The 26,392-nt window shown below is 55.1% G+C and overlaps 9 protein-coding genes across 9 annotated transcripts; 3 read left to right on the forward strand and 6 right to left on the reverse strand.

Moving 5' to 3' along the window:
• Positions 1–215: 215 nt before the first annotated feature.
• On the reverse strand, positions 216–1,537 carry VTN49DRAFT_623 (uncharacterized protein; the record flags this gene model as incomplete). The annotated part of the gene is made up of 4 exons (XM_069414375.1): positions 216–887; positions 941–1,027; positions 1,080–1,222; positions 1,273–1,537. 4 exons carry the CDS (start codon positions 1,535–1,537, stop codon positions 216–218), a joined length of 1,167 nt encoding a protein of 388 aa, XP_069270983.1.
• Positions 1,538–1,791: 254 nt separating this feature from the next.
• Positions 1,792–3,404, forward strand: VTN49DRAFT_624 (uncharacterized protein; the record flags this gene model as incomplete). The annotated part of the gene is made up of 3 exons (XM_069414386.1): positions 1,792–2,067; positions 2,123–2,194; positions 2,244–3,404. 3 exons carry the CDS (start codon positions 1,792–1,794, stop codon positions 3,402–3,404), a joined length of 1,509 nt encoding a protein of 502 aa, XP_069270984.1.
• A 272-nt stretch (positions 3,405–3,676) lies between these two features.
• On the reverse strand, positions 3,677–10,117 carry VTN49DRAFT_625 (uncharacterized protein; the record flags this gene model as incomplete). Its single annotated transcript, XM_069414397.1, has 5 exons — positions 3,677–3,790; positions 3,852–5,795; positions 5,904–9,409; positions 9,688–9,759; positions 10,024–10,117. The coding sequence occupies 5 exons, from the start codon at positions 10,115–10,117 to the stop codon at positions 3,677–3,679; spliced, it is 5,730 nt and encodes a 1,909-aa protein (XP_069270985.1).
• Positions 10,118–11,130: 1,013 nt separating this feature from the next.
• VTN49DRAFT_626 (uncharacterized protein) lies at positions 11,131–13,400 on the reverse strand (the record flags this gene model as incomplete). The annotated part of the gene is made up of 6 exons (XM_069414408.1): positions 11,131–11,190; positions 11,248–11,522; positions 11,579–11,708; positions 11,761–12,021; positions 12,077–13,312; positions 13,383–13,400. 6 exons carry the CDS (start codon positions 13,398–13,400, stop codon positions 11,131–11,133), a joined length of 1,980 nt encoding a protein of 659 aa, XP_069270986.1.
• A 1,834-nt stretch (positions 13,401–15,234) lies between these two features.
• On the reverse strand, positions 15,235–16,178 carry VTN49DRAFT_627 (uncharacterized protein; the record flags this gene model as incomplete). The annotated part of the gene is made up of 2 exons (XM_069414419.1): positions 15,235–15,974; positions 16,043–16,178. 2 exons carry the CDS (start codon positions 16,176–16,178, stop codon positions 15,235–15,237), a joined length of 876 nt encoding a protein of 291 aa, XP_069270987.1.
• Positions 16,179–16,917: 739 nt separating this feature from the next.
• VTN49DRAFT_628 (uncharacterized protein) lies at positions 16,918–20,603 on the forward strand (the record flags this gene model as incomplete). The annotated part of the gene is made up of 5 exons (XM_069414430.1): positions 16,918–17,181; positions 17,245–17,280; positions 17,332–17,706; positions 17,762–19,249; positions 19,299–20,603. 5 exons carry the CDS (start codon positions 16,918–16,920, stop codon positions 20,601–20,603), a joined length of 3,468 nt encoding a protein of 1,155 aa, XP_069270988.1.
• A 250-nt stretch (positions 20,604–20,853) lies between these two features.
• VTN49DRAFT_629 (uncharacterized protein) lies at positions 20,854–21,681 on the reverse strand (the record flags this gene model as incomplete). Its single annotated transcript, XM_069414441.1, has 1 exon — positions 20,854–21,681. The coding sequence occupies one exon, from the start codon at positions 21,679–21,681 to the stop codon at positions 20,854–20,856; it is 828 nt and encodes a 275-aa protein (XP_069270989.1).
• A 58-nt stretch (positions 21,682–21,739) lies between these two features.
• VTN49DRAFT_630 (uncharacterized protein) lies at positions 21,740–22,730 on the reverse strand (the record flags this gene model as incomplete). Its single annotated transcript, XM_069414453.1, has 2 exons — positions 21,740–21,986; positions 22,702–22,730. 2 exons carry the CDS (start codon positions 22,728–22,730, stop codon positions 21,740–21,742), a joined length of 276 nt encoding a protein of 91 aa, XP_069270990.1.
• Positions 22,731–25,079: 2,349 nt separating this feature from the next.
• Positions 25,080–25,961, forward strand: VTN49DRAFT_631 (uncharacterized protein; the record flags this gene model as incomplete). The annotated part of the gene is made up of 1 exon (XM_069414464.1): positions 25,080–25,961. The coding sequence occupies one exon, from the start codon at positions 25,080–25,082 to the stop codon at positions 25,959–25,961; it is 882 nt and encodes a 293-aa protein (XP_069270991.1).
• Positions 25,962–26,392: the final 431 nt, after the last annotated feature.

Genomic DNA, 26,392 nt, shown 5'->3' on the forward strand with positions numbered 1-26,392 from the left:
TACCATCCTGCCTGTAGCTGCGGTTCTATCTATGCATGCATGCACTGTGTACAATAGCTGATGCAATGAACGTATGGGAATATGGATGGCTGAAGGGCGGGACGATGATGGTCGAGGGCTGTGTCGCAACTTGCATACATGATAGCAATGCAGTCTATTCTCACAAGTCTATATATGTACCAAGAAACCCACCATTAGCCCGAAATCCATGTGTCTTACAGAACCAATCCTTCCTTCCAACCCACCCTCCTCGCTACAAATCTTGCAACATACACCAACCCCAGCAACGTCGGGACCTCAATTAATGGTCCCACCGTCGCCGCCAGCGCCTGATCACTATTCTCGCCAAACGTGGCAATGGCCACTGCAATCGCCAACTCAAAATTATTACTTGCGGCGGTGAAGCTCTGGGTTGCCGCCACGGGATAGTCAAACCCTAACCGATACGTCACGAAAAGCGTGACGGCAAAAATAACGGCAAAGTAGACGGCAAGCGGCGCCGCGACGCGCACCACGGAGACGATCTGATGAACGACCTGTTTGCCCTGGGCAGCGAAGAGCACGATGATGGTGAATAATAACCCGATGAGGGATAAAGGGCTGATAAGTGAGATGAAGCGACCATCGTAGAGCCGCGGCCCGAGGACAAGTCGGTGCCGGAGTACCGTGCGGGTGAGGACCGCGGCCCCCATGGGGATCCCCAGGAAGACGCCGACGCTTTTTGCGACGAGGGCATAGGAGAAGCCCGGGGAGTTGTCCCCGCTGATGACGTCCAAGAAAAAGACGGCCAAGGGAGCGAAAAGGACCATTTGTAGGAGGGAGTTGATTGCGACGAGGATTGCGCAGTATTCATTGTCACCGCCGGCAAGGCCGGTCCAAATAAGGACCTGTCCAGCAGTTTAGCTTGATGTCTGATGAATATAATCGTGGGAGGATTTACCATGGCAATGCAGCGAGCTAGCCCGACGATGATGAGACCAGCTCGTAGCTCTGGTTCATCGGGGAGAAAGGCCCATGCTAATGCGAGCTGAACAGTTACCGTCAGATATCAAGTCTCTACACGAGGGCTATGGAAGTACCATGAAGAACGGCGCAATGATCCAGTTTACTACAAGGCTGAACCCAATCTGCACCCACACGCGCCGAATTTGAAAGATCTCATGCAAAGCCTCATACCGGACTTTGCAGAGAATCGGATACATCATGACCAAGAGGCCGATAGCTGGAATCGGTCAGTATCATAACCGCAGCACTTGAGAGGCTTCCATGCACCAATTGGAACAGATACACCCACCAACTTCCCCCGATCCAGCGCACGCTGCATGTCCGGAACGAAATTGCCCAAGATAATGCCAATTGCCATGGCCAACAGGATCCATACTGCGAGGAAGCGGTCGAGCAGCCCGAGGCTTTTGAACGCGGACTGCGGCCCAAGTCGATCGCGAGTTGGACAGGCAGGGGCGACATATTGCTGCTTCTCCAGGTCTGCAGCTGCCGACGCCTGGTCCGCCGGCCTGGATATATCCGTTTCAGCCATCTCTTACTATCGCATGACGAACAGATTGCTACGAGAAGAAGAGCCTAGTTTGTTAAATGCCAAGAACGCATTACATAAGCGTAAAACAAACATATCACGTGACGAATCTCTGACCAATCAGCGCAGCACCAAAATCATCCAGCCCGGAACGTCCTCGTCGGAAAGAGCCCAGCGCCATCTTCAAACAGTTCCGCCAAGCGAGTTCTCGCACCCCTCTCGCCGTTCGCTCCTGTTGAGCGCTTCTCAATTCCAAAATGATATCGCGAGCGACGGTTCCGTCGGCACCGTCTCTGGTGCAATTGTCGTCGCGGGCTTTCGCACCGACCGCCGCCGCCGCCCGCCAGACTACCCGCTCCTTCGCTACCGTGCAGGATGGCGCCGCGCCCAAGAAGCGGTCATACGGTGGACTAAAGGATCAAGACCGTATCTTCACCAATCTCTACGGGCATCATGAGCCGGACCTGAAGACGGCTATGAAGTATGGCGATTGGTATCGGACCAAGGATATTATCCTGAAGGGGCATGATTGGGTGGGTATACGTTGGGACGGCCAATTCGGACATTCTACTGACGCTAGTTCTGTAGCTCATTTCTGAGATCAAAGCCTCTGGGCTCCGTGGCCGAGGAGGTGCTGGTTTCCCCTCGGGCCTGAAATACGTGAGTGTTCTCGAATTCGCTACTTGGCCTCAATGATAACAGAGGGTAGTCGTTTATGAACTTCAAAGACTGGGACAAGGATCCCCGGCCGCGGTATCTCGTTGTCAATGCAGACGAGGGCGAGCCCGGCACATGCAAGGATCGGGAGATTATGCGCAAGGACCCGCATAAGCTGGTCGAGGGCTGCCTGGTTGTCGGCCGGGCGATGAATGCCAACGCTGCGTACATTTACATCCGCGGAGAGTTTTACCAGGAGGCGACCGTTCTGCAGCGGGCGATCAACGAGGCGTACCAGGCCGGCCTGATTGGAAAGAACGCGTGCGGGTCCGGGTACGACTTTGACGTGTACCTGCACCGGGGTGCGGGTGCGTACGTCTGCGGAGAGGAGACATCGCTGATCGAGTCGCTGGAGGGCAAGGCTGGCAAGCCGCGGTTGAAGCCTCCGTTCCCTGCTGCTGTCGGTCTGTTCGGCTGCCCCAGCACGGTGACGAACGTGGAGACGGTTGCGGTCGTGCCGACGATCATGCGTCGCGGCGCCAGCTGGTTCGCGAGCTTTGGCCGGGAGCGCAACTCGGGCACCAAGCTCTTCTGCATCTCGGGCCACGTCAACAACCCATGCACTGTCGAGGAAGAAATGTCGATCCCGCTGCGGGAGCTGATTGAGCGACACTGCGGCGGCGTCCGTGGCGGCTGGGACAACCTCCTTGCCGTCATCCCGGGCGGTTCCTCGACCCCGATCCTTCCCAAGCACATCTGCGACGACGTGCTGATGGACTTTGACGCGCTCAAGGACGTGCAAAGCGGCCTGGGAACCGCCGCCGTCATCGTCATGGACAAGTCCACCGACGTCGTCCGCGCCATCTCCCGTCTCTCCAAATTCTACCGCCACGAGAGCTGTGGCCAGTGCACGCCTTGCCGTGAGGGCAGCAAATGGACGCAGCAGATCATGGCCCGTCTGGAGAAGGGCCAGGCCCGCTCGCGGGAAATCGACATGCTGCAGGAGCTCACCAAGCAGGTCGAAGGCCACACCATCTGCGCGCTGGGTGAGGCTTTTGCCTGGCCCATCCAGGGTCTTATCCGCCATTTCCGTCCAGAGTTGGAGGCCAGGATTAAGAAGTACGAGGAGGAACATGGTGGGAAGCAGGCGTTTGCCGGTGGATGGGCGCCGGGTTCGAGGGATGAGGGGAAGTTGATTGCTCCAGGGCAGTAATTTAGTTCTTCTCATTCTCTCTCTCTATTCTAGAGGTATTTTTTTTGTATCTTACTGTACTAAAAGAGTCTTGTCATTGTACAGTCAATGAATTTCCTTTAAAACTACTAGTAGAAACCATGTAGAAATAAAACGATTGTGCATTCAACGCTAAGGCTAAAAAGCAAAGCAAACAAAAATGAATCTCAGCTCAATCAATCATCCACACTCAATACACACAAGAATGAATCGAAGGATCAGTCTCAAATTACGATAAAAAAAAAAAGAATCGGCTATGATGCCCCCGCCATAACAATTTGGTAATACTGCCGACTGATCGCTGCCGTCTGCGCGATGCGAGCGTCATCGGTTAATGGTAGATTCAGGATTGCAGAGAGTTCGATGCCCTAAACGATTGTCAGTATATACGAGCAATGTAGAGTGAAGGGAATTTGGAATGAAACTTACATGCTCATCGCTTGCACACCACTGCGCCACCATTCGACTCATTTCCAAGAAGGCTACCCGCTCGTACAACCCCTCCGTGTCGGTGGCAGGTTGCTGCTTGATCCGCTCGCCGACGGCGGCCAGGGCGTGCACGAGACGACGTAGACTGGCGCGCTCGCGACGACGGTCGGTGCTGCCATTGCCGTTGCCAGGTTTGTTGGAAGTAGAGGAAGGGGCAGAATAGGTGGAGACAAGGCGCAAAAAGTCGACGTAGATGGCGCCGCCGTTGGCCCATCCGCGGACTTTGCGTTCTGGCGAGTCGCCGAACCCGGCGAGGAGCTGTCGCAGGGTGGCGTAGTCCTGCTCCAGCACTGTCCGGGGAGCGACTGTGCGGCAGAAGGTGCTGTGGGCTTCGTTCCAGTTCTTGGCTCGGATGAGGTAGTCCACTTCGTGTGCGGCATCGCTGTCTGCACGCGCCCGGAGAGCCTTGGCAACCCAGATCCAGGACTCGGGGATTTGCAGGTCGCGGGTGAGGAATTCCCAGGCGGCATCGGGCTGCGTGCCGTCTACTGTTTGGGGTTCTGGGAGCTGCGCGGCAAAGTGTGCCAGTGCTTCCTTGATGCCGCGCTCCCGGTCAACGGCCCGCGAGAGGTGCAGTAGTACGAAAAGAGCGGGCTCCATTTGTCCGTGCCCGATGAGCTCCCAAGCGTAGTTCCATGTCAGCTGGTCCGCCCGTGTCTGGTCGACGGAGAGGGAGTCACCCGCGATCGCAGTGAGCACCTGGTGCAGCTGGAAGGACAATCGGCTCGAGAGACGGTTGCCGCCGCTCACAGCCTCCGGGAGCAACGAGCCCGGCAGCTCAACCTTCGACCCGGCGTTCATGCTCGCGGCGTACACTTTGAGCAACACCCACAATGGCGACTCGCGCTCTCGTGCGTTCGGATTTCCACGCAGCGTCGCGCGATCAGCCTCCAAATGCGGCGGGAAAGGATACGCAGGCTCATCGTTCTCAGCCAAGTCCTCTGCGAATTTCTTCACCGCCGCCTCGATGGGCTCGTTGTCCGAAATGCCATACCAGAGCCGCAGCCCAAAGGCCTGGAACCAATCCAGATTGAACCGCTCCGACAAGTAAAAAGTAGACGCCCGGTCCTCCACCGCACCAGTCGGACGCCCCTCGCTGCGCAACGCATTACCAGCGAGGAGCTCGTACAGCGCTCGGATCGGCTCACTGATCTCAGAGTACACTTTGTGCTCTCGCCACATGCCGATTTGCGTCTGCATATCCTGGCGGGTGGTCTCGTCACGGCCAATCTGCGCAATTAGCGTGGCCAGGTGCAGATTGCCACTCTCCACCAACGTCTTACACGCATCCTCCGTCCGATGAAAGGTCAGCAGGAGGAATGCACGCTCCTCGGCAGTAGTCGCGTCCTCCAGCGCCTGTGCGTGCTTCTGCCGAATGATGCTCTCCAGAAGCCGACTCAGGCGGTCTTTCTTGATCCGATGGAGTAACTTCTTCCGCAGCGCCGCGGGCACGCCGGCAGAAATGTCATCCTCGATATCATCGTTGAACAGCAGTTCCACCAATTGCCAGATCTGGCGCTCATTCTCAACCTTCCCTGACGGTCCGTTGGCAAGCTGGATGAACGACCGGAAATCAGGCTTGGTGTAGCGAGCGTAGGGCACGCTATCGACAACACGGACAACGGTCTGCCGCCGATGGGCTTCCAAGACATCAGTTGACTCTGGGTCTGTGCCAAATTCGCGCACTTCAACTTCATCATATACGGTACGCTTCTCCCACGGTCCGCCAGACACCTCCCGTCGACTCATCGGGTCTTCATTGATCGTGATCAGCGAATCGGCCGGTCCCCATCGAGGCTTGCGAGTCTGGTGGAAGATGACGTCGTTTCCGCTCAGTTGGTTGGTACTACTAGCGAAGGTCTTGGGCGTCTTCGAATACGGCCACTGTAGAGAACACATTGTTTAGTCAAAAACTCATTCAATTTCGGGTGCTAGCCTAAGAGAAGAAACCTAGATACAGGCAGTAGACAACACGTTCGAAGGGGGACAAACCTCGAGATTCTTTTTCTGTCCCTTTTGTTTCTTCGGCGACTTTCCAACCTTCATCGGGGACTGCGCAAACAAGGAATTCATCAAGTCAATGCTGGTCGTAAATGTCTTTGGTCCACGTGCTGACGTAGGGCGTTGTTCGCCATGATCCTCTTCCTCCTCATCGCGGTCTGCAAAGACCTCGGCCTGCCTCTGACGCAAAGCATCCCGGTCTTGCTTCCTTGGGCTGATGGTGCGCTGCAGCTGCTCTGCCCAATCGCCGCTGAGGTCCAGACGGGGCTTGGTGGGCGTCCCAAAGCGACGAGAGTTGAGCGCACTGCGGGTGGTGTCATCCTGCTCCGCGGTGGGACGAGGAGCACTCGGAAAGGAGCCCGCAATCTCCATCTCCGTGTCCTCATCCGGTCCAACTTCCGACTGGCTCTCCGTATCACCGCCGCGCTCAGTTGAACCCGCGGAGCCATCCTCTAAAAAAGACCCCTGATCTTCCGCCCCCATGTCCTCGTCTTCGATCGCACCGGGCACCTGAATCTTGCGTTTCTTGAACTCGAACGTGTCGTCCTCCACCCCGGCGTTGGACCCGACAAAGGAATCGTCAATCGAGAAGCTCACGTCCAGATCGGACGTGAAGGTGTTATCGGAAGACTGGCGACCGGAGAGCTCAGGCTTGGGAGTCGGAGTGTCAGGACCCGCACTTAGCGTGCTTTGGTTCATGCTCTCACCTTCTTCGTCCTCATAGTCCAGCCCGTACGTGGTGAAATGAGGCACGCGGAAAGTCCAGACGCCCGTCTGCTTCTCGTAGCTCACGAACTCGGTGTTGGTGACCTTGCGGAGACGGTCAATGTGCTTGTCAAACAGAGGACCGCTGGTCACGTTGGTCGGTGCCTTCCGGTCACGGCCGCGAGGCCAAGAGTTCTCGATCCGCAGCGTCGACGGCACGTTGAGACCCTTGCCGAGCGGCGGCTTCTGGGCCTCGTCGGGGTAGACGGTGATGGACCGCACCGAGATCTGCACAATTCCGCCGAGAATCTTGTCCAAGTCGACAGTGGTCAAGTCCACGGGCCGGTCAAACGTGACTTGCCCGCAAGAGTGACGGCCAACTGTGAAGCCCTCAACACGCTTCAACTGCTCGCGGCTCATTTTCGCCAGCTCGGCACGCGACGGCTTCATCCAGTATTCGCCAGGCTGGGGGTCTTTCGAGGGGACCACGGGCGGGCTCTCGACGCCATTCGGAGTCGCTTCGCCGTTCTCGGGAACCGTGGCCAATTCGTTGCCCCGGACTTGCTCCATCTCCGGCTGAGCAGTGCCGTTGACTCCATTGGGTGTCTTTGGTGTCTCTTTGCGGATGGATCGTAGGAAGCCCAGCTCCTCCGCCGTCGGCGTTGGGCTCTCGCTCTCAGTCCGGACCAGGGCGCCATTGGTGGAGGAATCGAAGCTGACGCGTTTCTTGGATTTATCAGGCGTCTGTGCGGACTCCTCGCCGTTGGTGATGGCGGCAGGTGAGGCGGACGGCCGCTGGAAAAGGTCGGTCCGCAGAGTGCGATCGATAGTCAGGCGTTTCAGGTTGCTGCCGTTGTATCGCGACGAGTTGTTCAGAGCGCCGGGAGCGAGCACACTGTCACTCTCGGGCTCAAACGACTTGCGCAGACTGCTAGTGGAGAAGCTCTTGCCGAAGCTGCGTCCAAAGCTGCCAGTCGCACTTCCACCGCGCAGGGTGCTGGCACCCAAAAGGCTTCCGTTCAAAGAGGACGCGCTTGACGCGCTCGTAGGTGTGCCGTAGGTTGAGTACGAGAAACCATATCCCTGACGGCGAGGCGGGGTGATGAGACGGTTGGCGGCGTTCGGCGTGATCTTGTGGATAGGCAATGGCGTTCGCTGCTTCTGCTTCATGCTCGCAGACAGCGGCGTGGCCAAGGGACCGGGGCTGGGGGCGTTTGGAGCCGGCAGTCCAGAGAAGATGGACTGGCTGCCGTAGGGATTGCCTTCCAGCAACGACGCCTGGAAGCTCCCAGGAGCCGGCTGCTGCTGTTGCGCCTGCTGCTGCTGAGGCTGCGTTTGCTGCTGTTGATTCTGTTGAAGGCCCCCGAAAATGCTACCGCCGCCAAGACCGCCGCCTTGCTGTTGCTGGTTCTGACCTCCAAAGAGGGAGGTGCCGGTTTGATTCGTCGTGCTGGACCCGAATAGCGAACTACCACCGAACAGGCTAGGCTTCTGCTGCTGTTGTTGCTGCTGTTGGTTTTGAGTGCTGCCAAAGAGGGACGAAGTTCCAGTCTGATTGTTCTGAGTGCCAAAGCCACCAAAAGTAGACGTGCCCGTGGTGGTGGTCGAGCCCAGGCCACCACCAAACAGTCCAGGCTTTTGCTGTTGCTGCTGCCCGCCGAAAATTGACCCGGTGCCCTGCTGCTGGTTTTGCTGTTGCTGATTGTTCTGGCCAAATAGAGAACTGCCAGTATTGGTGCCTCCAAAAAGGCTGCCTCCCGTTTGCTGTTGAGTGCCGGTGCCGCCAAACAAAGGCTTGTTTTGATTCTGATTTTGATTCTGCGTGCCGAAGCCACCAAATCCACCTGTTTGTTGTTGCTGCTGGCCGAAGGGCGTTGAAGTAGTTGTGGTTCCGAATCCGCTGGTGCCGGTGCTGGTGTTGGTGCCAAATCCACCGGAACCAAAGCCACTCGTGGTGCCGCTACCGAACAGACCCTTGTTCTGCTGTTGCTGTTGATTACCGCCAAACAGCGAAGTTCCCGACCCGAAGCCACTAGTGCCAGTGTTGCTGCCAAAACCGCCCGAGGTAGCGGTGTTTCCGCCGAACAGACTCGGTTGGGTGCTAGTAGACGTGCCGCCGAAAACGGAAGTAGCGGGCTTGTTCTGTCCGAACAACGTGGTCGAAGTCGAGGTCGAACCGAAACCACCTGCTGTTTGTTGCTGGGTACCGAAACCAGAGGGAGCACTAGAGGTAGTGCCAAAACCACCAGAGCCAAAGCCGGAGCTGGTACCGAATCCAGTGCTACCAAAAGCAGAGGTTCCAAAGGCACCGGGCTGTCCGCTAGCATTGCCGTATCGGCGACCATGATTGTAGTCACCAAGGCGCAGCTCCTCAAAAGAGTAACGTTGATACGGCTGCATGTACGAAATACTCTGGTATACACTGGTCACGGTGGAGCCGGCATCTTTTTCGCTTACGGGGTTGAAGGGAGTGCTAGCAGTGCCATCAGACTGGGGGATGGCGTTGTTGAAAGCGGTTCCTGTACCGCCGAAACCTGTCGTCCCCGAGGATCCAAAACCGGTTCCCGAGCCGAAGCCAGTACTAGTACCGGTTCCAAAGCCGCTCGGCTTGCTCCCAAAACCACCGCCCGTGGTGTTGCTGCCGAAGCCGCCCGAGCCGAAGCCGCCGAACCCGGAGCCTCCAGAAGTCGCAGTGTTACCCCCGAACAAACTGCCCCCGCTCGTCGAAGTCGAGCCGAAACCGGTCCGATTCTGATTACTGCCGAACAGCGATGTTTGATTTGATCCGAATCCTAAAGCAAGTTGTCAGCAACTGTTTTCCAATTATCAAAATGTCATGGCGCAAGTTGAGGCAAAGGCCCCGGCCGCGCAAGAGCTTCCGCGGTTCCTCGCATTCCCAGGAACGGCTGCTCCAAAACGCGTAGTCAGCGGCCCGGAAAGTAAGGTTGCCAGAGAACCGGGGTTCTTGTTGGTCAACATCTCCAGCAATCTCATTTTGACCAGTACGGTGGCCCAGTAGTAAAGACAGAGAGTGTCAAGAGAGAGAGATGGGCGATTGATCGAAACATACCGGAGCCAAAACCGCTAGAGGTATTACCGAAACCACCTCCAGTGTTGGAACCGAAACCGGTCGATCCAAAGCCTATACGCGACAGGAGACAGCGTTATCAGACAACTGATCACAGCTGGGCGTGTTCCATTGTACGGCCACAAAAGAATAGTGCGAAATCGAACAACCAGCAAAACATCCAGCTTGCCACCCGGGCCCCCTTGGACTCTAAGACCTGATCGAGACCCGTCGCCGGTCGTATTGGGGCAGCCAAGGTCCAAGGAAGCGAGGCCGCAGAAGCTCACACAACACGAGAAACATCCACAAAATCAGACAATGTAGAAAGGTAGAACCTACCTCCAGTGTTAGAACTTCCGAAGCCACCAGAGCCGAACCCCGAGCTCTGCTGCTGATTGTTTTGGCCGAAGCCACCGAAGCCACCGAACGACATTGTTGCCAATTTGTTTCTTAATGCATTCGCTCAAGTGTTTTGAGATATGCGACGATGCTTCGCAACCGATGGCAAACGAGACTCGGGAAGAAAGAAAAGGTAGAGTTGCCGTCACAAAGACGAGGGATGACGATGCCGAGACTGACGCGAAAGAAAGCAGAGAAGATATGAAAGAAGAGAGAGTAAACACGCAATCAAGAAGAAACCAATGCAGTTTGTGGCAAAAGCGCAGTCCTAGAAGTCGATGATCGTGACGCGCCGCCTTATATCCCAGGAGCTCAGGCAAAGAAAAACAACCTCGCCACGGCGCTCGAAGAGCGGTGAAGATGCGCGATACCAGACGGGTAACAGAGCAACAGCCTCGCTTCGCGCTCGAAGAGCGATAGGAAACAAGAGCAGAGACCCGGCGAGGACGAGGGGATAAAGGGGAGACGCGCGAGGGCCTAAATACAATGGCGGTTGGGAGGGAGAAAAAAGAGGTCGAGCGAGGTGACGCTCGATTCGTCGCTTAATAATCTGATTAGTCAGGAAAGAGAGCTTGACCTGCGGCCTCAGGCAGACAACTTGTTGCCTCCGCTCGGAGCACCCCAGCCCGCGCCAACCGCGAAAAGGAAAGACATGTGACTTGCTGACTCAGCAGCGCGTGCCGGCCAATCATGTGGCACGGAGCTTCCTGGTCCGCTGCAAGCTGCATGCAGCTTCGCCTCAAGCCGAGCCGACTGGTAGCTTGATCAATGGATACGAGCCGGGTCGATTGGCCACGGCCAATATGCGGGGGAGGGGTGTGCTTGAGCAGACAGTAGCTTGGACAGAAACAACTACAAGCAATAGATGGCTGATATTCGAACTAGACGCCTAAAGAGAAGTGGAACAAATGATACAATACTCCAGAGTCCAATCGGCCTTTTCATTAAACCAGCCTCCCAACATGACACAACAGGTAGTACGAACAAGCATGAACGCGATCTTTCCAAAAGTCGCAACTGTACAATCATCATTACGTTTCAAAGCGTCTACTTGCGCGAGGTCTTCACAACAGCGATGATCTTCTCCACCGCACTGGGTTCCGACAGCTGTTTCGAGTTAGCAGAATGTCACATCACAGGCAAAAAGGGAACTCAGTAACATACCGTCGAGATGTCACCCAGACTGTCCTCCTCGCCGCTAAGGATCTTTCGCAAGATCCGCCGCATGATCTTGCCACTTCGCGTCTTCGGCAGGTCGTCAACAATGAAGACAGCCTTGGGCGCGGCGAAAGGTCCAATGGACTTGCGGACCTGCAGAATCAGGTCCTTGCGCAGCTGCTCGCTGGCATCATGCCCAGGCTTGAGGGACACGAACGCGTTCACGGCCTGACCCGTGAGTTCATCGGCAATGCCGACCACGGCGGCTTCGGCAACAGCCGCTGCAAACGAGTCAGCAGGGAAGGCGTTAGTCGTTCGGGGAAGAATGGGGCCTTACCGTGCTCCAAGAGAGCAGCCTCGATTTCGGCCGTCGACAGACGGTGACCAGAGACGTTGACGACGTCATCCACACGGCCACGGATCCAGTAGTAGCCATCGCTGTCGCGAGCCGCACCGTCGCCAGTGAACTGGTGCCAGAATCAGTATGGCATCACATACGAAAGGAAGACATCAACTTACGTAGTATCCCTTGTAGACGTTGAGGTAGGTATCCATGTACCGCTGGTGAGCACCCCAGACGGTGCGGGCCATGCTAGGCCACGGCTTCTTGATCGCCAGGACACCCTCGACATCATTACCCTGCAGCTCCTGGCCGGAGACAGGGTCGATGATGGCGGGCTCGATGCCGAGGAACGGCAGGGTGGCACTGCCGGGCTTCGTGGGTGTCACACCACCCAGCGGGGTGATAATGTGCGAACCCGTCTCTGTTTGCCAGTAGGTCTGTAGAAACATTAGCTCGGGTAACAGAACGGAAAAAAGGGGAGAGAAAACATACGTCGATGACTTGACACTTCGACTTGCCGACAACCTCGTAGTACCACTTCCAAACCTCTGCGGCAATGGGCTCGCCAACCGAGCCCAGGATGCGCAAGTGCTCCATGTTGTGGTGGACGTGTTGGTCGCCAGCGCGCTTGAGGAGACGTAGCGCGGTCGGAGCGACGTAGAATTGCGTAACCTTATGCTGCTCGATCACGTCCCAGTAGCGTGAGAAGTTCGGGTATGCGGGCGTGCTCTCGAACACCACCGTCGTCGCACCCAGCAGCAGGGGCGCGTAGACGACATAAGTGTGGCCGGTGATCCAGCCGACGTCACCACCGCAGAAGAAGCGGTCGTCCTCGTGGATGTCGAACACATACTTGCCGGTGGCAGCGGCACCCACCAGATAACCGGCGGTCGTGTGCATGACACCCTTCGGCTTGCCCGTGGAACCCGAGGTGTAAAGCAGGAAGAGCGGATCTTCCGAGTCGACGGGCTCCGGAGCCAAGTAGTTGGGGAACTTCGCAACCTCCTCGTGCCACCAGAGGTCTCGGCCCTGGGTCCACGGCACCTCGGAGCCTGTGCGCTTGAACACGATGACGTTGCGCACGTTGGGGCACTGCTTAAGGGCCTCATCGACGATGCGCTTGGTGCCAATGACTTTGCCACCGCGGCGGCCCTCGTCGGTGGTGATGATGACCTTGGAATTGGCATCCAGCACGCGGTCCCGCAGCGAGTCAGACGAGAAGCCCGCGAAGACGACCGAGTGCACGGCACCGATACGAACGCAGGCCAGGAATGCCACGAGGGCTTCCGGGATCATCGGCAGGTAGATCGCGACGGTGTCACCCTTGCGCACACCGAGGGACTTCAAAACCCAGGCGAGCTGAGAGACCTGGCGCAGCAGCTCGCCGTAGGTGATGGTGCGGCCCTCACCAGGCTCATCGGCCTCGTAGATGATGGCCGGCTTGTTGGGGTTCTTGATGGCATGGCGGTCGACGCAGTTATAGGAGGCGTTCAGACGGCCACCAAGGAACCAGGCGTTGTCGCCATGCTCAAATGAGCCGGAGTGCGTGGTGTGGAAGTCCTTGTCGAAGGTGAGCAGTTCGCGTGCCAGCCGGGCCCAGAAGGTATCCGGGTCTCGAATGGACTCCTCATAGAGCTTCTTGTACTCCTCCAACCCGCTCAGGTGTGGGCGGGTCGGGTGGTTTTCAGTGAATTCTTTGGGGACTTGGAACGTCTCGGCGTGATGGGACTGATCATATGATGCGCGTTGGCGTCAGCGACGTTATTCGACATGCTGGATTTCCCATTCTTTTCCTTACCACGTCACCGTCGGCCATTGTGCGACGTTTTTTTTTTGAGAAATTCGAGCGCGGCTACCGGTAGTTCTGAAGCTCCCGTCAGCGATGGACACGTCCGCAAGACCAGCCAGGGCGGGAAGGAAAACGCCCGCTTCTGACCACGAGGGCAGTCTTTAGTCACTGATCCTACCTCGAAGCGACTTCAATCGGTCCAATTGGGTCACCGAAGAATACGGAATATGTGCTCTACACCGCGATTTGTGCGATGCGTCCAGAAGTACAGACGAGCTACACCCCTAATGACCGTGCGGGCACAGAGAGCGGGGGAGGGGAGAGGAGAGACAGGAAGGTCAGACGAAGCGCGCAAGGGTTAAGGAACAGGTTAACAACAGGGATAAAAATACAGGATGGAGGGGCGAGTGGGTGGTTCGGGGACGCTGCTGGGGAATCTATATATTCGCGACAGGTTCCCGGCTTTCGAGCTACGCTCAGGCTGGTTCACCTCCGGCCATGCGGGAACTTCCGTTGCTCCGGACTGTGCACGAGATAAGATCCCGATTCGGAACAGCGTGTCCACCGAGGATACTTGTGCGTGCGGATGATTGGTTTTGCAATTTCAAATTCCCACTCCTCCCATCAATCAAGTCACATTTTTCCCGTGGACGTTGGCCGGGAGCCCAGTCAGGGGAGGGGGGAAACTTTGCGTTCAGCTTCATGGTTTGGAGAGGCGGGGCAGGCGGCCGGCCTCGGGGGTGGGAGGAGCTCGCTAGTTTCCCGCTAGAGGGGGTCAACTGCTCTAACAGGCGGAGCGCTAAGAATTCCTAAGAAGTCCCCATTCCGGCGTTCCCCAGATGAAAGACTCCAGGGTTGCAAAGCAGGGGAATTTTTGATTGGAGCAGCCGTGTCATGGGACCGTTGATCAATGCGAGCGGGCGAGGGGCAGAGGAACTTCTGACAAAAATCTGGGTGGCTTTGCGGGTGAAACCATTGCTACATACGATTCATCCTCCACGAGCGGCGCTGTATTCATTGCCATGCTTCGTCCTCGTACCTCCAGTCGACTATATATATATACGACTACCTCCGTATTCGAGCGAACAACTCTACCCCCCCGTCGAGTTTTTCCAAGCGTCTAGAATCACGGCCGGTCCATCGCCCATAATTGCGCAATTTCGGTGAAGCGGTGATGTAATTGACGCAGCCGATACCGTCGTTGCCGGTACCCTTCCGTTGCTCGTGGTAAAAAAAAATGAAAAAAACAAAACGCCTGGCCGGCACGGTTGTGAGGAATTCCTGGCTCTGGCGTCTGGGCAAAAAAAGTACAAGAAGCCACTGGCAGCCACAGCAGTCTGGATTCATTCGTAGTATGACGTTGCAGTCCAGGGTTACTCAGCTAGGGCCCAACCCCAGCGAGGGGCAAGGGGACCAGGTCAAGTGTGACCGGGTAATTACCTAAGGCGTTCCTTCCTGAAAGGAATGGAATGAATCAGCATTTTCCCCCGGAGACGGACGACTGGGGAACAAACAGCGCCTCGGTTGCGGCAATCGTCCAATGGCGTAGAAATATCGCCCAGTGATTACCCAATTCGCCCAGTGATTACCCAATCCAACCAGCTGGTCCGTTTTTGCCTATTCAATGTCCAAATATGGTCCTCGGTCGAAAGAGAGTTTTTGGCTCAGGGTCCCTTGACGGTGGCTGTTGGATGGGAATTCCAGAACAGCCGACCCGGAGGCTCCCAAATCCGCGGAGGACTACGGAGACTACGGGGACTTGGAGGTTCATCGGCTAACCGGATGCCTGCCAGCTGTCAGGGACGGAAAGCTATGGATTCATCAGGTCATAAATTAGGATTAAGACAGTCTTGTATGTTCTCTAACCACTAGTCACTCGTTGCCCCGCTCCAGTCCACCACTGCCGGACCCCGATCACAAACACCAAAATACCAAGGTCCTGCACAGCATGCCGCATGGTCTGTTGCACGACAGCCCCCCGCTCCGTGTGCTGGGACCCTAGGAGCAGGCGAGCACCCCCCAGGGCAAGCTCGCCGGTCACCAGAATCGTCCAGGGATTCTGCACCGTCGCAGGGGGCGGAGGATTACTACCAAACGTGGCCAGCGAGGACCACCAAATGAACAGGGAATAGAGGCCCACCAGCAGCGCGAAGATCGCATGGCCTAACCGCCATCGCCATTCCGCTTGCCGCGCTTCCGGTGACGGCGGCTCCCGCCGTTTTTGCCCCAGCAGCAGCTTGGACAGGAACGGCGGCAGACCGAGCGCGGCACTGAGATCATCCGGCTGCAGACCGGTCTGAGGTCCCGTTTCGGATCCCGGTGCCGTGTTCTCCGCGCCCGGCAGGCCGCCCATCATCGCGCTGAGCAGCCTCAGCATCGGATCGTGCTCGACTTTCTGCTGTTCCTGCTGCTGCGGCGGATGGGCCCGCAGCAGCGCACGAAGATACTCCTGTTGTGCTCGGATGTTCTCGGGAGAGTCGCCATCGGTACTCGGCGGAGGGACGGCGGCCGGTTTCGGCGCCGCTTGGGTCGGCTGTTCAGGAGCGCTGGCGGTCGTCTCTGCAGGCGACGGTGCCGGTCGAGGGGCGGGCGAGGGATCTTCTAAAGCAACACATGGGTCAATCTTAATTCATAACCGATCCTCAAACGTCGCGAAAATTGGCTCCTACCGCTTGCTGGCGGTCGCCCACTCAGGCTTGTAATCTTGTCCAACCGCGCGCTTCCTCCCTCGCGGATTTTGGCTTCTCGGCGTTCGCGACGGCGACGCGCCGCCTGCTGTGCGGGCGATTCCTCGGCAGATGACATGACCGCGCAACGTAACCAGATCGAATCGAGTGACTCAATAATTATCACGACCGTTGTAGACTGTTCGTTGGGACTGAATTCACCGAGTTGGACAGTTGACGTGGAAGAGAGACCAACTGACGTCGATGCAAAACAACCAAACTTTGGAATGCCGTGTAGCCAATCACATGCGAGTACAAGTAGAATATTTAACCTGATTAGGCTAGCCTCGCACGTGTTCACTTGGCATTCTGAGCCCTAAGCCCTAACGAAGCATCTCAACTGAACCTCAAGTGTTCCAGCTTCCGGATCAAAAAAACCACTGCTAATATCCAAGCATCAACTCATTACAACCAGAGTGCTCTGCGGAATCGAACGCCAAATTCAATTGCCGGATGGATGGGCCAGGTGTCAGCCACATACAGTCTCCAAACATGCATCATAGTCCCATTCACGAATTGAATGGGATTACTGATTCCGGCTGTGGTTCTGATGGTTTATGACGCAGGCCCGTCTTGCGCGACTCTTCAGGTTTTGGTCGAAACAGGATCTCCAGGATCTGCCAGCACACCACGGAACCCTCTGGCCGGTCATGGCTGCCATTGGCCCTGGCGGCTCTAGCGCCGGAGCCGGTGCGGGCTAGCAGCCATGACGTAATGACCCTGGGGTTGGGCCCAGCAACCCAGTTCTATATTAGAGATGGGAAACAGCTTCTGGATTCAGGGTTTGCAATTGCCTTATTGAATTCGCTCCTTCCATAATGGCGCAGCAACACGGGCCGGCCGCCCATTGGAGCGCGCAGAACCCAATCCCCTCTATCCAGCAGTTTGTCGAGAATCTCGACAAAGACAAGAAGGAGCGCGACCGCCGTATCGACGAGGAAGCCCGTCAGCGGCAGGAGCAACCCGAGAAACCCGATAAGGGCAAGTACAATGCCCGTCAGGTGACTGACCCGGTCACGGGACGGGACATTGAGATTGAGGATGTCGGCGAGCAGCATATGAAGAGCGTGGAGGATCCAAAGGTGCGCTGGAAGAGAGAGCAGGAGAGAAGGGAGAGAAGAGAAATCAGTGTTAACGAGATGTAGCTGACCGTGCCGAATGCAAACCTGGAAAAGAAAACTGTATGCTGTGCACTTAAGTGACATACTGTCCAGGAGGCTAATACACTCCAGGATTTCCAAACCGATACCTCGCAACCCTTGGAAGAGTACAAGCAGAAGCAGGATTTGACAGCGCCGCCGGAGCCCGTAGCCTCCGGCACCACTACAGACGTGCCCATCCGCGGGGGAAAGACCAATGTTCTCTTTCACCCGACCCCAACGACCAGCTACCAGCCAATGTTCGAGGAGCTGGAGCGGCGAGCAACCGAGTTATCTGTGGGCATTGTGGTCACCGTCGTCGTTCTGGGTCAGGCCTTTGGAGGCTCGCTCTGGGGCCTGATCCCGCTCGCAGCCTGTCTGGCGTCGGGGGTGTATCTCTGGATGAAGGAGGTCGTCCGCAGCGGAAAGGAGATGGAATGGAAGAGCGAAAAGCTGCGTGGTCAGACTGTGGGTGCAATCGCTCCGAGTAGGACAATGAGTTTGAATGCTGATGGGTGTCCAGGCAACGGCAAACCTGCTGCCCGAGTCTGTAGAATGGCTGAATGCCTTTTTGGGAGTGACCTGGGGACTGCTCAACCCGGAAATGCTCGCAGGCGTCGCAGACACCCTGGAAGATGTGATGCAGGCTTCTGTACCGGGAATAATTGAGAACGTGCGGGTTGCCGAGATTGATCAAGGAAACAACCCAGTCCGAATCCTGAGCATACGGTCTCTGCCAGACGAGCATGTTGAGAACCTGAAACGCAATGCCGGCGAGGAAAATAGAAAGCACAAAGACCCTGAAGCCGCGGCCGCTGACAGTGAGGGCGGCGAGTACTACAACTTTGAGGTATCCTTTGCCTACCATGCTGAGCCGAGCGGGCAGAGTGCGTCAGCCAAGGCACGAAACATGCACATGCAGCTCGTGTTTTACCTTGGAGTCAAGGGCCTATTTGGCGTGCCGTTTCCCGTCTTTACCGAGCTGATCGAGTTGGTTGGCACGGTGCGCCTCCGGCTGCAAATGACACCTGAGCCGCCGTTTGCCAAGTCGCTGACCTTCAGCCTGATGGGCCTGCCGCATGTGCAGGCGGGCTGCGTGCCGCTGGTCAAGAAGGGGGTCAACATCCTGAATCTGCCGCTCATCTCTAACTTTGTTAACTCCGCCATCAGCACGGCAGCGAGTCTCTACGTCGCGCCCAAGTCGATGTCGCTCGATCTCAGCATGATGTTGAAGGGAGACGACATCCAGAAAGACACCTTGGCACTTGGAGTGGTCTGGGTGCGTATTCACCGCGCCATCGGTTTGAGCAAGCAGGACAAGCGCGGTAGCAACGGTGGTGGCAGTGATCCGTACATCAACCTGTCGTTTTCCAAGTACGGCAAGCCCATGTACTGCACCCGTGTGATCACGGACGATCGCAATCCGATTTGGGAGGAGTCGGCGGCGCTGCTGGTCAACCCAGAGTATATCAAGGCAGACGAGAAACTGAGCGTGGAACTCTGGGATTCTGATCGCAACACTGCGGACGACATCGTCGGCAAGATTGAGGTGTCGTTGCAGAAGATGATTCAACATCCAAGAAAGATGTATCAGCAGGTGTCGCAACTCCAGGGAATGGATGAGGGTAGCAGCATGCCAGGAGAGCTACATTGGGAGGTTGGTTATTTCGGTAAGCCGCGGCTGCGTCCAGAGATGCGAACGGATGGAAAGAATAAGCAGCTACCGGAAACACTCCGGGATGAGCCGTCACTGCAGGACGAGAAGGGCGTGATTACTACGGAAGAGGAGGACGCGGTGACGCACACGCCGCCGGATCCTCTCTGGCCGAGTGGCATCTGCAGCATTGTCGTGCATCAGATTGTCAATCTACAGCTCGTGAACATCAAGGGGACTCAAGGGAGTCGCAAAGGCCATGAGTATGAACCGGCGAAGGCGTATGGAGAGAACGCCGAGGAGCAGGGCGGTGATCTTCCGACAAGCTACTGCACAATTCTACTGAATGACGAATTGGTGGGTCGTCTGCGCACTTCTAAATTAGGGGCCAATATTAATTGTGCAGGTCTATCGAACCCGAGCCAAAGCCGTCAGCAGCAAGCCCATCTTCAACGCCGGGACCGAGCGTTTTGTCCGCGACTGGCGCTCTGCGCTAGTCACAGTGACAGTGCGGGATCAGCGGTACCGGGAGCACGATCCCATTCTCGGAGTGGTTCCGCTCAAGCTTTCTGATGTTATGCGGACAAGCTCGCAGTTGACGCGGTGGTATCCCCTGGACGGCGGAATTGGATTCGGCCGGATCCGAATCTCGTTACTGTTCCGTAGCGTTGAGACGAAGCTTCCTCCACAGATGCTGGGCTGGGACGTCGGCACGTTTGAATTTCGATCTGATCAGATCGCGCTGAAAGGGTATTCGCACAAAGTCAAGATCCGGCTGCGCACGGGGGGCAGCATGGACAAGATCCCGCGGTCAGCTTGCAAGACCGGCGGTGATGGAAATGCCACCATCGACTTGGCGTCCTTGCCGGGACAAGTCCGTCTCCCCGTCAAGCACCGGTACCGGTCGCCAGTCGTCTTTGAGTTCCATAATCCAGGCAAGCGTGGTGCCGCAGCATACTCGGTGCTCTGGCTGCAGCATCTCGTCGACAACGAGGATACACCCATCGACCTGCCCATCTGGACGACGCGGCGCGGCGACCGCCTTGTGCAGAACTACATTACAGAAGAAAACTACAAATCCCTGGGGCTGGAGTCGCTGAACGACCTGACCGAGGTCGGCCGGCTGCAGTTCAAAGCGCGGTTCGTATCGGGAATGGACGAGAGCCACGGACGGTTCGTCGTCGACAACGACACCCGCGAGACGTTTGAGTCGTGGGAGGCGTGCGTGTCGGAGGGGATCCGCCCGGCGCATGGTATCGCGTTGGAGGTACCGGAGGAGACGAGAGCACTTCACGAGAAGTCGCTCATCGATGGCCGAGACATGCTTCGCCATGGTCAGCAGCCTCCTCCTGCGCCTCCACCGCCATCGTCTCCTCCTCTTACGCCTCCGGGCAATGGGTCGATTCCTTCCAAGGACTCAGCTCCGGCAAAAGAGCCAACCACTTCCAACGGATCTGCTTCGAGCAGCAGCACGAGTTCCACCGAGGAAACGCTCTCGACAATGACGAGCTCCCCCGAAAAGTCTGGCAACAAAGGCAACAAGCGCACCGAACGCCGCAAGCAGCGCGGCATGATGCAATGGAAGCCAGCGCGGAACGCGGTATTCGTCAAACACGAAGCGCAGTTTGCGCTGGGGAAAGTCAAGGCGAAGCTCGGGATGGGTGGATTATCCGGGCGGGAACCGGACGTGGAGACGGAGACGGGAGGATAAAATCTATCCATCATTCTTTCAAAATGTTGTCTATTATGTGCATAGGTTTTGATTATGATTCATGACGTGAATCATGCAGAGTATGTCCAGAAAAGTTCAATATGTAGTATCATGAAACGATACCCAGGATCACGCAAACCAGCAAGACAAAACCCACGCCATCGAATAAATCCCTTGAATGAAACACAAAGTAGTAAAACACCATGTCAGAGAAGATAAACGATCGTACCATCCAACGCCGACCATATAGTCATAATGACGGAGCGGGTGGAATATCCCGATCATGTTCCTGGCAGCCCAATAGTTGTTTCTTCTCATCACGGACTTTATTTTTAACGGTGTCATTTTCACCATCATCATCATCGTCGTCGTCGTCGTCGTCGTCGTCGAGAGTCCAGCGCCAAGTAATCGTTCGTTTCTGACACCATCTTTTCTTCTTCCACTCGTCCGAATCATTCGATGAAGTTGATGCCGAGGTAGTAGTCGGCTTTTCATTGTGCGGCTCTTTCGGAATTAGGAGCCTCTTCTTGCCGTGCAAATCTCCCGCATCGGGATCTGCCGGCGTATCCACCTCGCCATCCGAATCCCGAGCCACCTCCTCCTCCTCCTCCTCCTCCTCGGCAATCCTAGGAATCACCTCCGCCAACCTCGCCGCGAACCGCACCTTTTTCCTTGGCGGGAAAAACACGTGTTTTGTTTCTGCCCCCACGGCACTCGCTGATAGGGCCGACAGTGGTACCGCAGAGGATGCGCCTCGGCGCCTCCCGAGACGTCCGTATGGTGAGTTGCGCAAAATGCTGCGGACATTGCCGCGTGGCTGCGGGTAAGGAATCACGCTTTCATCGTCATCTTCATTGTTCGCGTTGTTGTTGTTGTTGTTATCATTTGTCTTGAAGGAGAATCGTGAGGTGGCGCGGTGCGCTGATGAGGGAGAGAAGGAGGAGATGGAAGTGGCGTAGGCTCTTGGTGGGAGCGCTGTAGTTTGAAGAGAGAGTTTTGGGCGCTTGTTGGCGGTCGTAGTCGTCGTCGAAGTGGGTTGATTGATGGAGGATGATGTTGACGGGTTGAGGAGCATCATCTTTGATGTTGTTGAGTATTGGGTCGCACGATCAATCAGTCGCAATGGTGCACATCAATCAGATCAATCTTTCGTCGCAGTCCAAGAACCGATCAGACCGAAACCGGGCCGAAGCAATGAAATATAAGCCAAACTTGATATTATTAGCCCTCTGGCCTGTCTGACCACCTGCACGGGCGGCAGACCCTGCAGAGTGCAGACGGCAATGAGTTGTCGCGTTGTCCAGAGTTCCCTCTCTTTCTCTCTCTCTCTCTCTCTCTCTGTCCTCTATATTTGTCGAAGCTCTTTCATCCACCCGCGCAGATCTTTTGACCAAAGGATAAAGAACATGTCAGCAACAGGCCAGATTGTCCATTTCTATATTAGATAAGATAGGAAATTTCCCAACAAAAAAAAAGGCGGATGGGGGAAGATTTATCTATTTATTATCAATCACAAATGGTTCGTCTCTTCTCCTTCCCCTCTCCATATGAAATGGTAAAACCCGCCGATCTGATTCGTCGATCTCGGTGGGGCAAAATGCGGAGCGAATATCCGTTGATTTCTAAATAAAGTCCTTCTTGGCGCAATGTTATCCCTGATTCGGTATGGCTGCCGCCATTTTGTTATTTTTATCTCTGGGTTTGCGCAAAACTCTTTGAACGGTGAATTTTTTTTGTGGTTTTCTTCTTGTTGAGGCCAGAGTGGCCACATCGTCAACAAGATCGGTGAGATAATTCGTTGTAATCAACAGATATTCCCTTTTCAAACGCGCCGAACTCGGATGATGGCGACAACAAAGAGCTTCTGAATTGATCTTTTTTTTTTCTCGTACTCGGGAAGAGTCGTAGGTTTCCGAACTCGAGCAACAATTCTTTGAATCCGATGGAATTGTTAGTATGCAGTCTAGATCTTTACGCGTTGGGCTTCTCTTTTGGGGAAGAATCTGGACAACAGCTCTCCGTAAATACATTGTCGTGATTGGCGCTCTGATGCATGCCATTCTCGTCTACGTATGAGTACGGAGTGTTGTCTTCCTACAAAACGGGCGGCATTATAACCTCTGTCATTGTCTGAAAGGGTCGGCGTTCGGCTCCTGGAGGTCCGACATTGAAAAGCAGATAGTACTGTTTTGAGCGCAGCTCGACATATTAACAGGTGGCAATCAAGCGACAACTTGATCAAAGCTTTCAGACATCAAGTTTGAACTAGTAGACTAGTAAGATCACTAGTACGAGTAAGTAGGCTACTAGATATAAAACCGGATTCATCTCGCCACCGACTCCCAAGTCACGCGCATGGACAATGAATTATTACGCGTCGCTCGTCGTCATACGCTCCAGACCAGATCCCCTATGAAAACATTCTGACCGGAGATTTTGGGTGTCGTCGTCAGCTTGTCTGAGGCGTCGAAGCCGTGGAATGGAGCAACAGCCAGAATCCGCGGAGTTCTGCCCCCACACCGACGCGCACGGATCACCTCAATTCTTGTGCCTCTGCGAACTCTCCGCTAACTGCTTCTGGATTAGCGTTATCGTCCTTATCAAATGATTCGATTTTTCTAGACCAGAACTGTATCAGGGGAGCGGTAGCCTGGGTGTAGTTGATCGTCCTAAAACTTTAGACCCAACCGTCGGGTTGGGTGGTTTGATCGTTGTGTCCACCAATCCAACCCTAATCCTGGTCCATTGCAGAACGTGCAGCAGATGGTGGTAGTTATCCATTGTCACCATAACCCTAAGATCGCAGACCAAGGGTCTGAAATCGCTCATGTGATAGAAATTTGAGTAGGACGGACTCTGCACTCAAAAAGGGTGGTTTGGACAAGGCCCAATAAGAACTGGTTGCGTTTCTTCGGCTTTGCGACATGGCCGAGGGAATAGAATTGCATGCATGCCTTTCATTGCGCGCAACTCATAGAACGGTCAGGGCGTATATACTCCTCGTGGCATGAAGCTGACAGAATGGCAATCGGTCAGCAGCCGTCTCCCATCGAAGCCTTAAACACGCCAAAATTTTCGCTCTGCCGTTAATCCGATTTGGCATTCTATCACGCGAGCGATGTTGTCACTGAGTGGATTAAGGTTGAAGGTCATGGCAGTCAGTAAAGCGGATAGTATGTGCAGAGGAGACAGACGGTGATAGCCATGATAGCAATATGGGAAAGTGCCCACGGAGTGGTTCCTGCCTCATTACGAAGTAAATTGTAAAATATTAGGAGGCTTTGCTGCTCTTGATCCTATCCCTACGTTGGAACTCGGATGAACAGTACATCCTCATGGTTTGACAGTCGCATCTTCCTGTTGTCGGTTAGCTCGAAAGCCAATCACTACTCCTCTTGTAATGCCAAATCACCAAATATTAAACAATCCAACCATCCAAGCTGGCTTTGGTGCAACCTTTCTTTCTAGACGACATTTGGGAAGGTTCATCGAAGGCGTCTGCATCAAATGGACTTCAAATCCGCGGCCAAAATGTTTGAAGTCTTGTGGATACAACCGCTCTGAACGGTAACGGAGTGATTCGTCCTCGATTGCGCAAGAGGATTTTAGAAAGGCGTTAAGAAAGAAAGAGCGCAATATTAATCAGGTACGCGCGTCGTTCAGTAACATATCTACCTATGTTAGCTCTTCAGCGTCGGTTCTAACCTGCAGTTCGATAGAGGCTCGTCTCACTCGTTTACGACCAATGCGGAGGCGACGCAGGGTGTCAACAAACACATCACAGTCCGCCTTAAGTCCGTGGAAGAAAAACGTCAACATAGACCACTCTTAACATTCACGTGAAGCTTTCAGTACATAGCCTCTCAACAGAACCAGCAACAGTCGATATGCGGCAGTGCTGAGATTCAATTGGGCTCGGAGGGAAAGTGATTTGAATAGAGTAACTATTCATTCCGACATGTTGGTTTACCTGCTGCATCCGGTTCTATGTATACATAACGGTGAGATCCCTGGATATCTGGCAGTCAGAGGTCGCAATTCATTGAGTTTATTTTTCCAGTTGTACCAGGCTTCGTAGTGTAGGCCCACGATTACACTCGCGGTAGGGAATAACATGTGCATGTTGCAAACTCCGTGGATTGCATCGTCTTCAATATCTCCTAACCTTCCCTCGGTGAGTATCCTACAAATAGGACGCCATCGTCATTATGCCGTCCTTGACTTGCAAGGTTACCGCGAGTTCCGAGGGGGTGTGCATGTTCTTAATGTACGACTTACTGTATTAGGAAAGGAATCATCATCTCAACCAATCAAACGCCATCCCTTCGTACCTGACAGAGTGACGTCACCACTTAAGAGTACGAGTGAGCGGTCAAGGTGCATCTTTGTAGAACTAGCACTCGGCGGGGATTTTGGTTGAACGATAGCTTCGAAACAGCACTATCCTGTGCAATCAAAGAGCTTGCCTTGGCTCCCATGTCGTCGAAAACGCAGCTTGCACCTGGACAGGGCTTCCTGTTCCTGGAGCCATGCGTCAAACGAATCAAGTACAAGGGAATACACCAACTCTGGAGCATGTGGAAGTGGGATTCGGAGGAGGAGCAGATCCGCGAAAATGAATGGGTGCTTTTTACCGGCGTAGACAAAAACACACTCACACACTTCTTTCGCAATGCTTTCGACCCTGTCATCGGACACAGCTGGTTCGCGTACGATAAGAGTCAAGAGCTGTTACTCGTTCGAGGAGCGGTCTCGAGAGCGCACGAGTATGCGAATCTGACGTTCAATGTCCTCTTGATGCGTGCTCTCAATGCTGTGGGCCTTCGCAGCGGGCTGTCCAGCTGCTGTAGGACCTGCCATGGCGAGGAGGGCAGCATACGAGCAGACCGTGGGTGGCGTCCATGGACACTCCCACCGGGCCGGGGTCAAGAGTGGCCGACGGGGGTGCTGGAGATATCTCATTCGGGAACACCCTGGAAGCTAATGTTTGATGTGCATTTCTGGCTTCGCCAGGCCGATGGAGCAGTGAAATTTGTTCTCACCATGCAAATCGACCGACATAGTCCGGAAATCACTCTCGAGAAATGGGCACGACGCAGTTGTCCTTGTGGCCTTGATGGACCTCCGTGCCGAGAACAAATCATCACCGTCTTCAAGCGCGACGAAAGAATCATCGTACGCGGTGGCCCGCTCGTGATTGAATTTGAGAGGTTGTTCCTCCGTTCGCCGAGGACTCAAACAGAAAGAGACATTCGTTTGAATGATGAGGACTTGACTGAACTTGCCACTGATATTTGGCGCGAACAAGGGTTCCATTCCGACCCGGATGATGAAGAGTGGGAGGAAATGGATGACTAGGGAACTGACTAATAGAGTACTCTCAACGCTTGCTTCCGACATTGGCCTACGTAGCAGAGCTTTGTAGTGTAAGGCGGCGTAAGTAGTAATTTCTATTGAAATTAACCACAAATAGCCACACTCTCTATGAGTGGCGTCATACCGTCATCTACTGCTAAAGTACTCTCGGAGAGAGTTCTTTAGATTCAATCGAACACCAACTTCGCGTAATATTGAACGTGACTTTGCTTGGCTCTTTCTTGATAATGTCGCATGAGACGCAGCTTGCATCTGGCCAGGGCTTCCTGCACCTGGGACCTTCTGTTCCACGACATCCCTATGAAGGAACACATCAGCTCTGGAACATTAAAAAAACAAAATTTGACGCGGAGGAGAACCAAGTCCTGAACAACGAATGGGTATAGATGAGAAGAGATTCGAGGAAGACTTCA

Source organism: Thermomyces lanuginosus (assembly GCF_041956635.1).
Source record: "Thermomyces lanuginosus strain ATCC 200065 unplaced genomic scaffold VTN49scaffold_19, whole genome shotgun sequence".
NCBI classification, from domain to species: Eukaryota; Fungi; Ascomycota; class Eurotiomycetes; order Eurotiales; family Trichocomaceae; genus Thermomyces; species Thermomyces lanuginosus.